The sequence below is a fragment of the Chanodichthys erythropterus genome, chromosome 11, assembly GCF_024489055.1.
Source record: "Chanodichthys erythropterus isolate Z2021 chromosome 11, ASM2448905v1, whole genome shotgun sequence".
NCBI classification, from domain to species: domain Eukaryota; kingdom Metazoa; phylum Chordata; class Actinopteri; order Cypriniformes; family Xenocyprididae; genus Chanodichthys; species Chanodichthys erythropterus.
This window is the reverse complement of record NC_090231.1, coordinates 56,184,835-56,197,722: the sequence shown is the minus strand read 5'-3', so window position 1 is coordinate 56,197,722 and position 12,888 is coordinate 56,184,835. Positions and strand designations below refer to the sequence as shown.

Below are 12,888 nucleotides of genomic sequence, written 5' to 3'. Positions count from 1 at the left end.
TTACCGTATGTAGATTTTGTGATCTCCCATTCGTCACTGAGGATTTCCGTTGAGCAAAATGGAGTTTGCAGTACAACTTTCCTATAGGAGGAAAAGAAAACATTAGGCTGTGTGTTCACCAAAACATTTTTTTTTCTGAGGATAGTGTATTTTCCAGTTGTTTTCAATGGGAAGGTCAATCATTTTGACCTTATTTATTTTGACCTCTAAAATTACAAAATTACTCCATTGACTTTCATGTAAAATATGCTTATTTTTATGTTATTATTATTATTATTTTTTTTTTTTACTTCTGTACAAATATTGATTCCAGTAAGATGAAACAGCCAAAGCTTCAAAATTTGTTATACGTTGGCGACCAGGGCTTGACTTTGTTTGTGTATGTGTGAGTGGATATTTTTTATTTCACAAAATTGTTGTATAAACCCCTTCATTTATGTGTATGTATCATATGCATTGTGACAGATTTATTGTCAAATAAAATAAAAAATGGCTTTGAATTACCTATTCATTTCCAATGACTGCCCTCCAGTGTCCACGAAGGACCGATTAAGGATTTTTTTTCAACCACATAACATTGTTGAATAAAGTCCAACTTTTGTGGGTGTTCAGGTGGCAAACTTATGAAAAGCAGCCAAGTCTTGTACCACTCAGATTAAGGTAACCGTTTTCACAAAAAAATAAATAATTTTGCCCACATTTGTCCCTAAGGAGTAAGGACCATTTAGGGTTAAAATGGCAGAAGTGTAAATCTATTTCATGCTGAAGCGCTGAGCGTTCGGCGCCAGAGGGGGTACCTGACCCCCCATGGACCCCATCCGAGGGGACCCACACAATCCTCACAATCCACGATTTCATTTCGGTCTGCCTGAGAAATATAAATCTCCCATCCCGCTAACCAACAAAAAGCAGCTTGGTTTGAACGTGGCTGTGTTCCAAATGGGTGTTCTAATCCACTTCCTAAGGGCACTTCGTAGTGAGAACAATCATAGCCGCCATATTGAAGGGAAACAAAGTTCCAAAACGACGTGCTTAAAGCATCAAAACGCCCTTTGGTTTAATTTTTGTTCCCCCATGATTCTGAATAGACAACTAAACAAACATGTCATTTACACTACCAGAAGTTCTGACAAAACATTAATTGTTGCAGTATATTTATAATATTTAATGAATTTGAAATAATTAGTATTATTATTTTTAAAAATCGGTTTGCATGAACGAATGATTCAATGACTCACTCATAAAGACTTGTTTCATTACTGAATGAATCAGCATTTTTTTAACAAATCTTTTGAATGAATGATTCAGTGACAAATACATTTTTAAACAGTCACTTGTCGCCACCTACTGATGTAACAATGTAATCGATACAATCTTTGTTTGAAGGGTCAAGTTACTTTCAAATGGTGATTTACTCTATTTTGATCGCTACCGTAGACATCAGTGTTTATATCCGAACTATAAACGTTTATCCCAGTACTTCTGTGTTCAGTTGCATTATTGTAACTCACAAATAACTATACTGTGTGGTTGAAAATACTGTTTGTGAAGCTGTTTCATATCTATACATGACGACTGCTTTCTCTGGATCAGAACGCAGATCTGAATGTTCGCTGTGATCGTACTTGTCAAAGGTTTAATAGACAAGTGAATCATTGTCATTTAGGAATAAGATTGCATGGGTGTTTAAATTGAGGTTGCAATCTTTTAACGATTAATCATGCAGCCCTAAAATATGGTCTTTTGAACTACTTATGTGATGCTCTGAAGGGAGGGTGGGGTCTTTCAAAGATAGCTTGCTACTCTCTGAAGATGACCTATCCTACCTTTAATGTTCATTTTAGGGTGAATTATTCCTTTAAAGAGAAACAGTGAGAATGCAGTACAGGCCCTTCACAGTACCTTCCACCGAATCGAAGGAATGTCCTCCCTGGCGCAGAGGAGCTCTGCAGGTATCGCATCGGAAACATTCCCTGTGGAAGTGGAATCCCTCTGCGCTGAGCCTCTCCACTACAAACACCCGCTTCTTACACGCATGACACACATCACCCAGACTCTGAGGAAATTCTCTTTTTAAGGAAGGCTAGGGGGAAAAAAGAAAAAACCTGGTCAAGATAGTGTGAATTAAGGTATGCTGAAAATAACCCTGAAAATTTGAGAATCCTAATGTGATGAAAGCATTAACAAGTGCAAATTCATTCACAAAATGTTGACTTCTTTAATGACCAATCTACGGAAGAGGATTAGGGCCAAGCAATAATAAAAAAATAAAACCATCTCGAGATTAAAGTTGTTCAATTTCGAGAAAAAACTCGTTAAATTTCGAGAAAAAAGTCGAAATAAAATGTTGAGAATAAAGTCATTAAATTACGAGAAAAAAGGTGTTAAATTACGAAAACAAATTCGTTAAAATAATGAGAAAAATGACGTTAAATTTCGAGAAAAAAGTCGATAAAATGTTGAGAATAAAGTCATTAAATTACGAGAAAAAAGTCAATAAATTATGAGAAAAAAGTTGTTAAATTACGAGAACAAATTCGTTAAATTATGAGAAAAATGTCGTTAAATTTCGAGAAAAAAGTCGAGATAAAATGTTGAGAATAAAGTCATTAAATTATGAGAATAAAGTCATTAAATTACGAGAAAAAAGTTGTTAAATTACGAGAACAAATTCGTTAAATTATGAGAGAAATGTTAAATTTTGAGAAAAAAGTCGAGATAAAATGTTGAGAATAAAGTCATTAAATTATGAGAATAAAGTCATTAAATTACGAGAAAAAAGTTGTTAAATTACGAGAACAAATTCGTTAAATTATGAGAAAAATGTTAAATTTTGAGAAAAAAGTCGAGATAAAATGTTGAGAATAAAGTAATTAAATTATGAGAATAAAGTCATTAAATTACGAGAAAAAAGTTGTTAAATTATGAGAACAAATTCGTTAAATTATGAGAAAAATGTTAAATTTTGAGAAAAAAGTCAAGATAAAATGTTGAGAATAAACTCATTAAATTATGAGAATAAAGTCATTAAATTACAAGAAAAAAGGTGTTAAATTACGAGAACAAATTCGTTAAATTATGAGAAAAATGTTGTTAAATTTCGAGAAAAAAGTCGAGATAAAATGTTGAGAATAAACTCATTAATGAATGACTTTATTCTCAACATTTTATCTCAACTTTTTTCTCAAAATTTAACGAGTTTTTTCTCGTAATTTAATGACTTTATTCTCAACATTTTATCTTGACTTTTTTCTCGAAATTTAACAACTTTAATCTCGAGATGGTTTTATTTTTTTATTATTGCTTTGTCCTAATCCTCTTCCGTACCAATCACTATGATAAATACCAGGAAAAAAAAATTGTTCAGTATGCATCTGCAATCGGCAAAATATGCAGTATATAGACAGTGCTTGATTTGGCTTTTCAATGTGGTTTATGTGACATTTAAAATGGTGTTGTATTTTGCTCATTTCTTCATCATTACCATTTTTTAGTATACTGTATACAGTATATACTGTGCAGTATGAAAACCTGTATGACATTTTTGATCTGATTTGCTCAATTTACCATTGTATCATTTATTTGGAGCTTGATAATCATTCAGTTTCATCGCATAGACATTGAACATCCAGGTTTGGAACAAAATGAGGGTGAGTAAATTATGACAGAATTGTTAACATGAACTGAAATACACAAGATGACCACATGATTTAATAAAATCCCTTTTGTTTCAGTTTAAACAATTAACTGAACAGCTGATCTGTGGCTTACCGGAGTGCCTGAGCTGCTTGCATCAGGCCTATGATCATTCTCATAGAGGGAAACCAGAGTGTCAGCTCTAGCGCCCACTACCAGAGACACTTTGCCTACTGTGCGCTACCAGCCAATGGCAGAGCAGGGACAGAAAGTGAAGAAAGGAGAATGAAACAGAAGGATAAAGCAATTTAAGGCAAAGAGAAGCATGAGAAGACATACTGAGGAAAATCTTTCAAACAGTGAATTTGATTGATTAGAAACATTCTTTTTGCTCCTGATCTTTGAAACACAGGCTACGTTTACATGCAACCAAATAAACTGTTAGTAATCGGATTGAGGGCTCAATTGTACTGAAAAGGCTTCATGTTAATCACCTTAATCAATCCGATTGAGCTCGATCCGAATGAAATTTCGATCAGATTGGAAGGGGTGGTTTATTCTTTTTCTAATCCGATTGAGAGCACATGTAAACACTTAATGGGATTTAAATCCAAAACTGAAAGGACTGCGAATGTGTAATGATGTATAACTGTGTAATGACGTATGACGCACGGAACGAGCTGCACTTGTTGTTAAATAAAATGTCATGAATGACTCTCATGTTATTGTAAAATTCTCCTACTACTCATCTTCTTTAAACTCTCACCCACAGACACTTTATTTTGGGAGCGGGGTGTTTTTTTTATTGGTAAATATAAGCAGCACGACACAACGATTCATGCGCTCATCGTCTCCTAATCAGGATCCGAAATAGTAAACACATTGGATTCATCAATCGTAATGAATTAATTTAACTTGTGTATGTGTAAACATAGCCTGGATTTCTCTGTTCCAAAACCCACTGAGCTGTCTAAGTAGGTTGCATCTTAAAGCATCACAGGCACCTGTTATAAAACAGGCAATAAACATAAAACATGCCTCGTTTTAGGCAAATCTTAAGGCAGCATTCTTGCCAAATCTTTTTGCATTGCTTGTAGCACGTTTCACAGCAGTTTGATGCTAAATAGCATGTTCAATTTTATCCAAAACAGTTAAACATGACTTTACAACATTTTAATAAGGTATGTTAATTAATGCATGTATCACACAATTCAACTGAGTGAATTGATTGAGTTGTGCAAAAAGTTAATACTCGCATTTAAAGTCTTAAAATCGCTTTGAAATAAACTCCTCCTTTACTAAACTCTACCCTAATCCTAACTGATAATGTGAGCAAAAACAAACGTGAGATAAAAAATGCATTTGTTGAAGCAACCATGCCATTTTAGCTTCCTACTATGAAGCTTTGATCTCTCTTGTGGAGCATCATAACTTGTATTAAATGCGGCCCACATCACATGTGCAATGCTGTACCAGGTGAGCTACAGAGCAAGTTTACTACATCAGAAAAGCCATACGGAGCTAGTTATGCGATGCAAATGTTAAAAATGTATTAGTTTTTCAAATCAAGTGTTTTGAGATCATAACATAGTATTGTCCAAGGAACCACATGAAAATAAGTCTTTATTATTCCATAATCTGCCCCTTTAATCATAATTTGTGTGAAAAGGAACAAACGTTTTTGGTGTTTTACTGCCACTATAGTGTTCATTTCAGCCGGACACTGCAGTGAAATATATGTATACTGCAGGTACGTTTTTTCCGTGCCTGGGTTGGGTCTATCTTATGTAGGCACCTCACCAGGTTTTGGAAAAGAACCCATGTCTTTTAGCTCAAAATGAGGGTTGTTGGTCAATCTTGAGAAACTTCTAAAGGCATCCCGTAAAACTCCTATGATCCAGTAACTTTGAACTGTTCAGTGGGTGGAGCTAGAGTTTCAGGTCAAGCATCTGGCAATGCAAGAGAGGACTTTTGGAATGCTCTCTCTCCCTGTGGTCAGCTGGAATGTAAGGATGCTTACAGCCAAGTGTGTGTTATATTGGCACGTACTCATTACAAAACCAACCATGTGAAGAGAGACAGTCCATCAAAGAGAGCTGCCGCACTGATCAGTGCTCTCCAGTCCTGCCTACAACGTGCCAACAATCTTACGGAAGACTCTCAGTTCGGCCAGAATGCATATCATGCGAGTCCTGGGAGATTGTGGATAAGTGTCATTCCTCTGGTACGGTCATATACCTGTTTGGGAGCATATGAGTCTCCATTTGATTGAGGAATGTCTGCTTGTTTTCTTACAGTTGTTTTCTTACTGGTGTCAGACTGAAAATGTAGATTTGAAAGTTTATTGAATCAAATGTTGTGATCATCTTTGGTTAAGTAAAAGGAATACAGTACAGTCCAAAAGTTTGGAACCACTAAGATTTTTAATGTTTTTAAAAGAAGTTTCGTCTGCTCACCAAGGCTACATTTATTTAATTAAAAATACAGTAAAAACAGTAATATTGTGAAATATTATTATAATTTAAAATAACTGTTTTCTATTTGAATATATTTGACAAAGTAATTTATTCCTGTGATGCAAAGCTGAATTTTCAGCATCGTTACTCCAGTCTTCAGTGTCACATGATCCTTCAGAAATCATTCTAATATGCTGATCTGCTGCTCAAGAAACATTTAATGTGTACAATTGTACAAAATATTTGTGTACAATATTTTTTTTCAGGATTATTTGATGAACAGAAAGTTCAAAAGAACAGTTTTTATCTGAAATCTAATCTTTTGTAACATTATAAATGTCTTTACTGCCATTTTTGATTGATTTAATGCATCCTTGCCGAATAAAAGTATTAATTTCTTTAATTTCTTTTCAAAAAAATAAAAATTCTTACTGACCCCAAACTTTTGAACGGTAGTGTATAATGCTACAGAAGCGTTGTATTTCAGATAAATGCTGTTCTTTTGAACTTTCTATTCATCAAGGAATCCTGAAAAAAAAAAAAAAAAAGTACACAAATGTTTTCAACATTGAAAATAATCATAAATGTTTCTTGAGCAGCAAATCAGCATATTAGAATGATTTCTGAAGGATCATGTGACACTGAAGACTGGAGTAATGATGCTGAAAATTCAGCTTTGATCACAGGAATAAATTACTTTGTCAAACATATTTAAATAGTACACAGTTATTTTAAATTGTAATAATATTTCACAATATTACTGTTTTTTTTTTACTGTATTTTTAATTAAATAAATGTAGCCTTGGTGAGCAGACAAAACTTCTTTTAAAAACATTAAAAATCTTAGTGGTTCCAAACTTTTGGACTGTACTGTAGTTCACCCAAAAAATGAAAACAATGTCATAATTTACTCATCCTCAAGCTGCTCCAAACTTGTACAACTTTATTTTTGCCAAGGAACACAAAAAGAGAAATTCAGCAGAATGCCCAAGCTGCTCTTTTCCAAGAAAGCATTCTTGTTTTGTTTGGGCATTTAAACTCCAAAAATGATAACACCAAAAATACCAAAATTTGTGAATAAAACAAAGATTATTGGAGTACGTTTACAAGAAAATACTATTTCAGTCTACTACAAAATTGCATTTAATTCAAAACCTTTCTGAGCTGTAAAGTAAATCCTACACCAAATGTTCTTCAAGTCTTCTGAATAGGATAGCTTTGTGTGAAGTACAGACCAAAATGAAAGTCATTCTCAAATCTCATTCAAACATCCGCATATTAAAAATAGACATGTAGTATTCAGTTATGAAGACATGTGAGATATTTACTCAATGGAAGAAAGAAATTACAAAAATTTGAAACAGCAAGAGGGTGAGTAATAACAACAGCATTTTCGTTTTTTTTTGTTTGTTTTTTGGGAGAATGTTTCACTTTCAAATCAATCAAGCAATAATCTTGACAAACACTCACCATTTGTGAGTTATTCTTTGCTTCTCCTTGCATGTTTATGCCATAAAGTATTTCTGGTTTAGATTTACAGCTTTAAATGATGCACGGGGAGAGTGAAATTAAATAGTATGTTAATAAAAAGGCATTAGAACCATTACAGGAAAAGTGTTGAAGGGGAAATCACTTCTTTACCTTATTGTGAAAGCAGAGGAGAATGTAAAGGAAAGATGGAGAGGAGCAGAGCATTCTGGGATGGGGTGAAATATTATGGAGTTAAAATGACGTGGAAGGACAGCGGAAGAACTGGTCTGTTTAGAGCAGAGATAGAGAGAGAAATTAGACAACAGGGAAATATGATGCCTTTGATGGTATGTTAGCACTAAATTGCATTTTAAAGCTGAAGATTTCTCATTATTAAAGGATATAATAATATAATACAAGTCATTTTTGCTCACTGGTCTTGGAGGTAACATATAAACTATTAACTACGACTTTTCCCTCAATAAACCACTAATTTACTGCTTATTAATAGTTAGTAAGGTAGTTGTTAAGTTTAGGTATTGGGTAGAATTAAGAATGTAGAATAAGGTCATGCAGAATAAGGCATTAATATGTGCTTTATAAGTACTAATAAACAGCCAATATTTTAGTAATATGTATGCTAATAAGCAACCAGTTAAAAGACCCTAAAATAAAGTGTTTCCATCTTGGACATTATACTGACATTTGGCAGATGTAGTCAGTGATGCCATTGTACAAAGAATTCCCTATTCAAAGGCACATTTGTTTATCAAGATTCATTTATTTGGGATCCGATAAGTAAGGAATAACAGACTGTAGAATTATTGGACATTAATGCTTACACAAAGTGGTAATGCTGCTATGCAGATTTAATCATATTAAATATGAATCATATTTTTCTTACAAAAACCCATCACTTCGCTTCAGAGGGCCTGGAGCCATATGGATTATTTTTATGATGGATGGATGCATTTTTGGGGCTTCAAAACCTCAACTCCCATTCACTACCATTATAAAGCTTGGAAGAGCAAGGATATTTTTTAAATATATATCTCTGAATGTGTTTGTCTGAAAGAAGATAGTCATATACACCTAAGATGGCTTGAGAGTGAGTAAATCATGGGATAATTTTTATATTTGGATGAACTATTCCTTTAAAGGGGCTCTATGTCGGAATGACACCCAGTGTTCAAAATAGGTACTGCAGTCCAAAATTCAAAATATTGTTTGGCCCGCCCCCTCGTTCAAAGACTCGAGTTGCCAGCAATAATAGGGAGCGCAATTGACAATGAAAGCTGCGGAGACTTAAACACTGTACGATGATGAACTGATTTATCTGTATTAATATGCTGTTGTTCATAGAGATATTTAGATGGATTCAGAGGCTTTTTAGGTCAAGTAGAATCTGTGATTCCCAGTTTGTTTGTTGGTTTCCATGGTTGCAATACGCTGTGTTTTCCTCCAACTGGCAACCTGCGATGTCGAAATACTATTGGATAAACTGCAGCACACGGTTTCGCACAAACCAAAACAAAGACAGACATTCCATCACGGAACGCACGTTTTCAAAGTAGAATATCTGGCTGTAGCAATGTTTTTTTGAGGAACAAGTAGGTGAGCTTAGCATGTTTCCTAAATATCTGCAAACATACTGCGGTATTTTAATGCTTTATTAAAGTAAAAATATTACATAGAGCCCTTTAAGTATTTTAAACTGCATATTTTTTACAGTGGAAAAATATACTTGCCCTACCTTGAAATAAGAGACTGCCTATATAACACTGTCTATATGACATGCAAACATGTTGGTTTAGCTTTCCAAATGTGTTTCATATATTCAGAACAGGAATTTTAGATGGTGCCATGATACCTTATCGTGGTCTTTAAAGTTTCTGTTTTCCTTAGACTGGGAGGTCTCTGTTTCGTTCTTATTGCTAAAATCAGACGTTCCGCGACTGCTTAACTGTAACCACAAATTAAAGCCCATTTAATATGTCATAAAGCTGCACTCTGAGCATACAATAATGATACCTAACCTACAATTAATCAGAAGATTGACTAAGCTGGTTACCTCCAGTGTGCCAGATGTCAAAACACTTGTGGTAAATCTCTCTCTACTGTAATTATATTTCCTAACTTGGCTGAGCGATGAGGAAACACTCACCAGATGGGACAGACTCACTGTTTCTCCCTGTATCTCCTGTTTAAAATGCTGCACATGTAACGGTTTGGGTCTAGACATCTTAACCAAATGGATGCCAATGAAAGAGGAGAAAAGAATTAGACTCTGCAGACTGGGGCAGTGTGTAAAACAGTGCATGCAGCATTACCTGCTGCAACAGCAGAGAGGGACGGGAGGAAATGAGAGGACGAGGACAGGAAGTAGCAGTGCATTGTTGGACAGGGCATGAATGAGTGGTCAGCGGGATGGAATGAGGGAAATGGGGAGAAGAAGAGCAAGGCTGCACAGACAAAAGTCATGAAGAGAGAGAGAGCAATTTGGATTAGCAGCAGAATGGATGGGTTGAGGAAGATCACATACTTTCATCTGAACTTTCAAGATTTTGGTTTACTTTGGCAGACGTGTCAGTGCTGCATCATCACGAAAATTTAAGCCTTTCTAAGATAATTATTCAAGTGCTAGAACGCAAGAGGGCGCACTGACAGTTTACTTGTCTTTAAAACAAAAAAATTATATTAGCTAAGCTGGTATTTTTAGCAGTGGTATCAAAATTGGAATAGAGAATTATGAATTTTCACTAGTATCTAAAATATTGGTGTCATAACTGCATGTTTTTGTTACATGGCTGGTAAAAATTAGTTTTGGCCGATAAATTTTCTTAAGTCACCGGCCATTGGCAGGTGTGGCATAAAAGTTCGTTTTAGTCCCTGTATATGCTTTTGTTGAAGCCATCTGTTTGCATTATTTCAACTTATTATTGTTTTAAATAATCATGTTCAACAGCAGCATTTGTGGTGAAAAAACTACATTACCCATGATGCTGTACAGAAAGTTCCACCAATCAGAGTCACGGCGAGCAAACTGCAGCAAAAGAGCTCTTTAGCTCCGCCCGTTCCCATAAAGCACTGCAAATGACGTAACTATGCTCTCAGAATACTGAAATATTTGTAATAAACTTAAAATATATTGTTTTTATATATTATCAACAGCTGTAAATAAATAGTTCTAATTCGATTGTGATTCGTAATGCATCATGGGATTGTAGTCCTTTCCGTCACTAAAGCTGTTCAGCACACAGTCTTGTACCGTTGTCTTTTTGTGCTATTTTTGAACACTTTTTCTGCTTCAAATCAAAGTTCGTAATGTTATGATTCACCTCGTAGCTGATCAGTTTGGTTTATGGGAAATGAAGCTTTAACAAAGACTTTTTTTTTTTAAATCCCTGTGGGAAAAATGAATGGAAAACAAACAAACGGGCACTAATGCACTCTATATTGTATTTGCAAATGCCTCAGGAACAAATGTTGCTCAGCACCTGTGAGCTTCTTGCTGATTCTCTCTTCTCTTCACAAAGCTGCATGTCTAGCTCCCCAGTCTGAGATCTATCCGTCTTATTAAGAGTGGGGAAAAAAGCAGGAAAAGGGCATGAGACGATAATGATTCATTAAAGACAAATGGGCAAGCAGTATAAGGAGTGTTAAATTGTATTAGAGATGGAAAGAAGTGCATGTATAAGTAATGGGAAGAGGACAGGAGAGAAGATTAGGAGAGGACACGGGAGGACATGCTGTGGAGAGCAGCAGTGTATTCTGGGATTGGGTGTGGTGGGGTTTATGTGGAGATGGACTGGAAGGTCAGACAGCAGAGGAGTCAGTCTGTCCAGAACAGAGATAACTTGAACATTTAATATGAACTGAGACAATTAGATGACATGGTAATGCTCAGAGGTTGCTCTTTAATAGCTCAGGAGGACCAATGGAGTTCTTAGATATGTTTAACTATAAGTAAAGAATTTTATCTCAGATATATCTCCTGAAATTCCACCCTAAAAATAAACACAACAAGACATAAATGAGATTAGTAGAGCTATAAACTCAATTTAATCTAATTTGCCTATGGGAAACAACTGATATATAAGATATATATTTCCTATGGGTGCATGTATTATGGGTAAATTTATTACTTTGTGCTCAGTCAGGAAACCTGCAACATATATTTGATGTTGATCATATAACTTACTCTGTTGAAAATATTGAAATTATTCATTCAGATTTAGTTGTTCTTAGAAGGTACCAGACAACTGTTCGACATAAGTTTTTATTTTTTTAAAAGCTAAATATGGTTCATATGGTTCATAGAAATTACAAGGCGGAGCATCTGGCCTGCACTTTAATGACAGATGACAAAACCCAGAACAAGCGTGTTACAGTATGAAGCCAGAGAGATGCACGCATTCAGAGCACTACACACACACACACACACACATCGAGAGACATGCTAGCATTATTTCTTGCAGATGCTGCTTATAGTTTTATATTTTCATTTTTTTTTTTTTTTTTTTTTTTAATTTCATATTTACATTTGACAGGTGACTGTTTTCTGATAAAATGTATTCAAATTATGTGTTTATATTTAAAATGTGGGCCAGTGGGGTCAGAAAAATCCACTTTAAGGTTAAATTTTTTTGTTAAATACATTCTCTTAACCCAGTTTATTATTCATTGATTATGCCATTCATGGGTTGATCTCCCCCAAAAGTGTTAACATTAGCTGCTTTTCCACCATCGTTTTAAGAATGGTATGTTATGGTCATATTTCCTCTTGAACTTGATTCGGCACAGCACGATTACAAACTGTTCTCAGCCTGGAATTTTCAGCACAGTTGGCTAACCTTGCTGGTAGAATGAGTGTAGTGATGTCGCCACTCAGGATTGGTCAATTGCTTTTGCCTGGCTACCAGTTTCTCTGGGTTTTTTTTTTGTGCACTATTTCAGCAAAGTAAACACAAGTTAATAACAGAAATATCTGATCATAACATGGCCACTATTTACATCTCATACGTCTGTAAACACTTGCGTTACAAGGCAACGACTGATGCATTTGTATTCCAAAGATATCAGCAGCAAAGCGGAAAATGAAAACATATCCATACCAGCTGGGACAGATTGGCAAAGGATGGAATGGTTAAGCAACGAGAACGGTTTGGCTTGATGGCAGAAAAGGAAGCTATTGAGCCTCCCAGGGACCATCAAAACATTGAGAGCATCCGCTCAGATCTGTCAATCTCTTTCCAGCTCAACTTATATCAAGAGTTTGGGGTGTGGCTGCTGCAGCGGGGGGAGAGTTTGGGGCGTGGCTACTGCA

General features: G+C 35.2%; 1 protein-coding gene across 32 annotated transcripts in view; it reads right to left on the bottom strand.

The window, feature by feature from the left end:
- Positions 1–12,888, bottom strand: part of mical2a (microtubule associated monooxygenase, calponin and LIM domain containing 2a) — an 89,901-nt gene that overhangs the window by 6,186 nt on the left and 70,827 nt on the right. For 16 of the 32 annotated variants that reach the window (XR_010896386.1, XM_067400127.1, XM_067400132.1 and 13 more), the window contains 7 exons: positions 11,060–11,134; positions 7,734–7,849; positions 7,563–7,632; positions 5,875–5,955; positions 3,772–3,876; positions 1,903–2,083; positions 5–81 (listed from right to left, as the gene is read on the bottom strand). Coding sequence is in view for 31 of the 32 variants with exons in the window: in XM_067400127.1 (XP_067256228.1) it covers positions 5–81; positions 1,903–2,083; positions 3,772–3,876; positions 5,875–5,955; positions 7,563–7,632; positions 7,734–7,849; positions 11,060–11,134 (705 nt within the window). In the remaining variant the exon portion in view is untranslated. Of the gene's footprint in view, positions 1–4; positions 82–1,902; positions 2,084–3,771; positions 3,877–5,874; positions 5,956–6,262; positions 6,621–7,562; positions 7,633–7,733; positions 7,850–8,033; positions 9,805–11,059; positions 11,135–12,888 lie in introns of those variants that run through there. The other 16 variants (XM_067400142.1, XM_067400146.1, XM_067400148.1 and 13 more) reach the window with 11 other exon arrangements.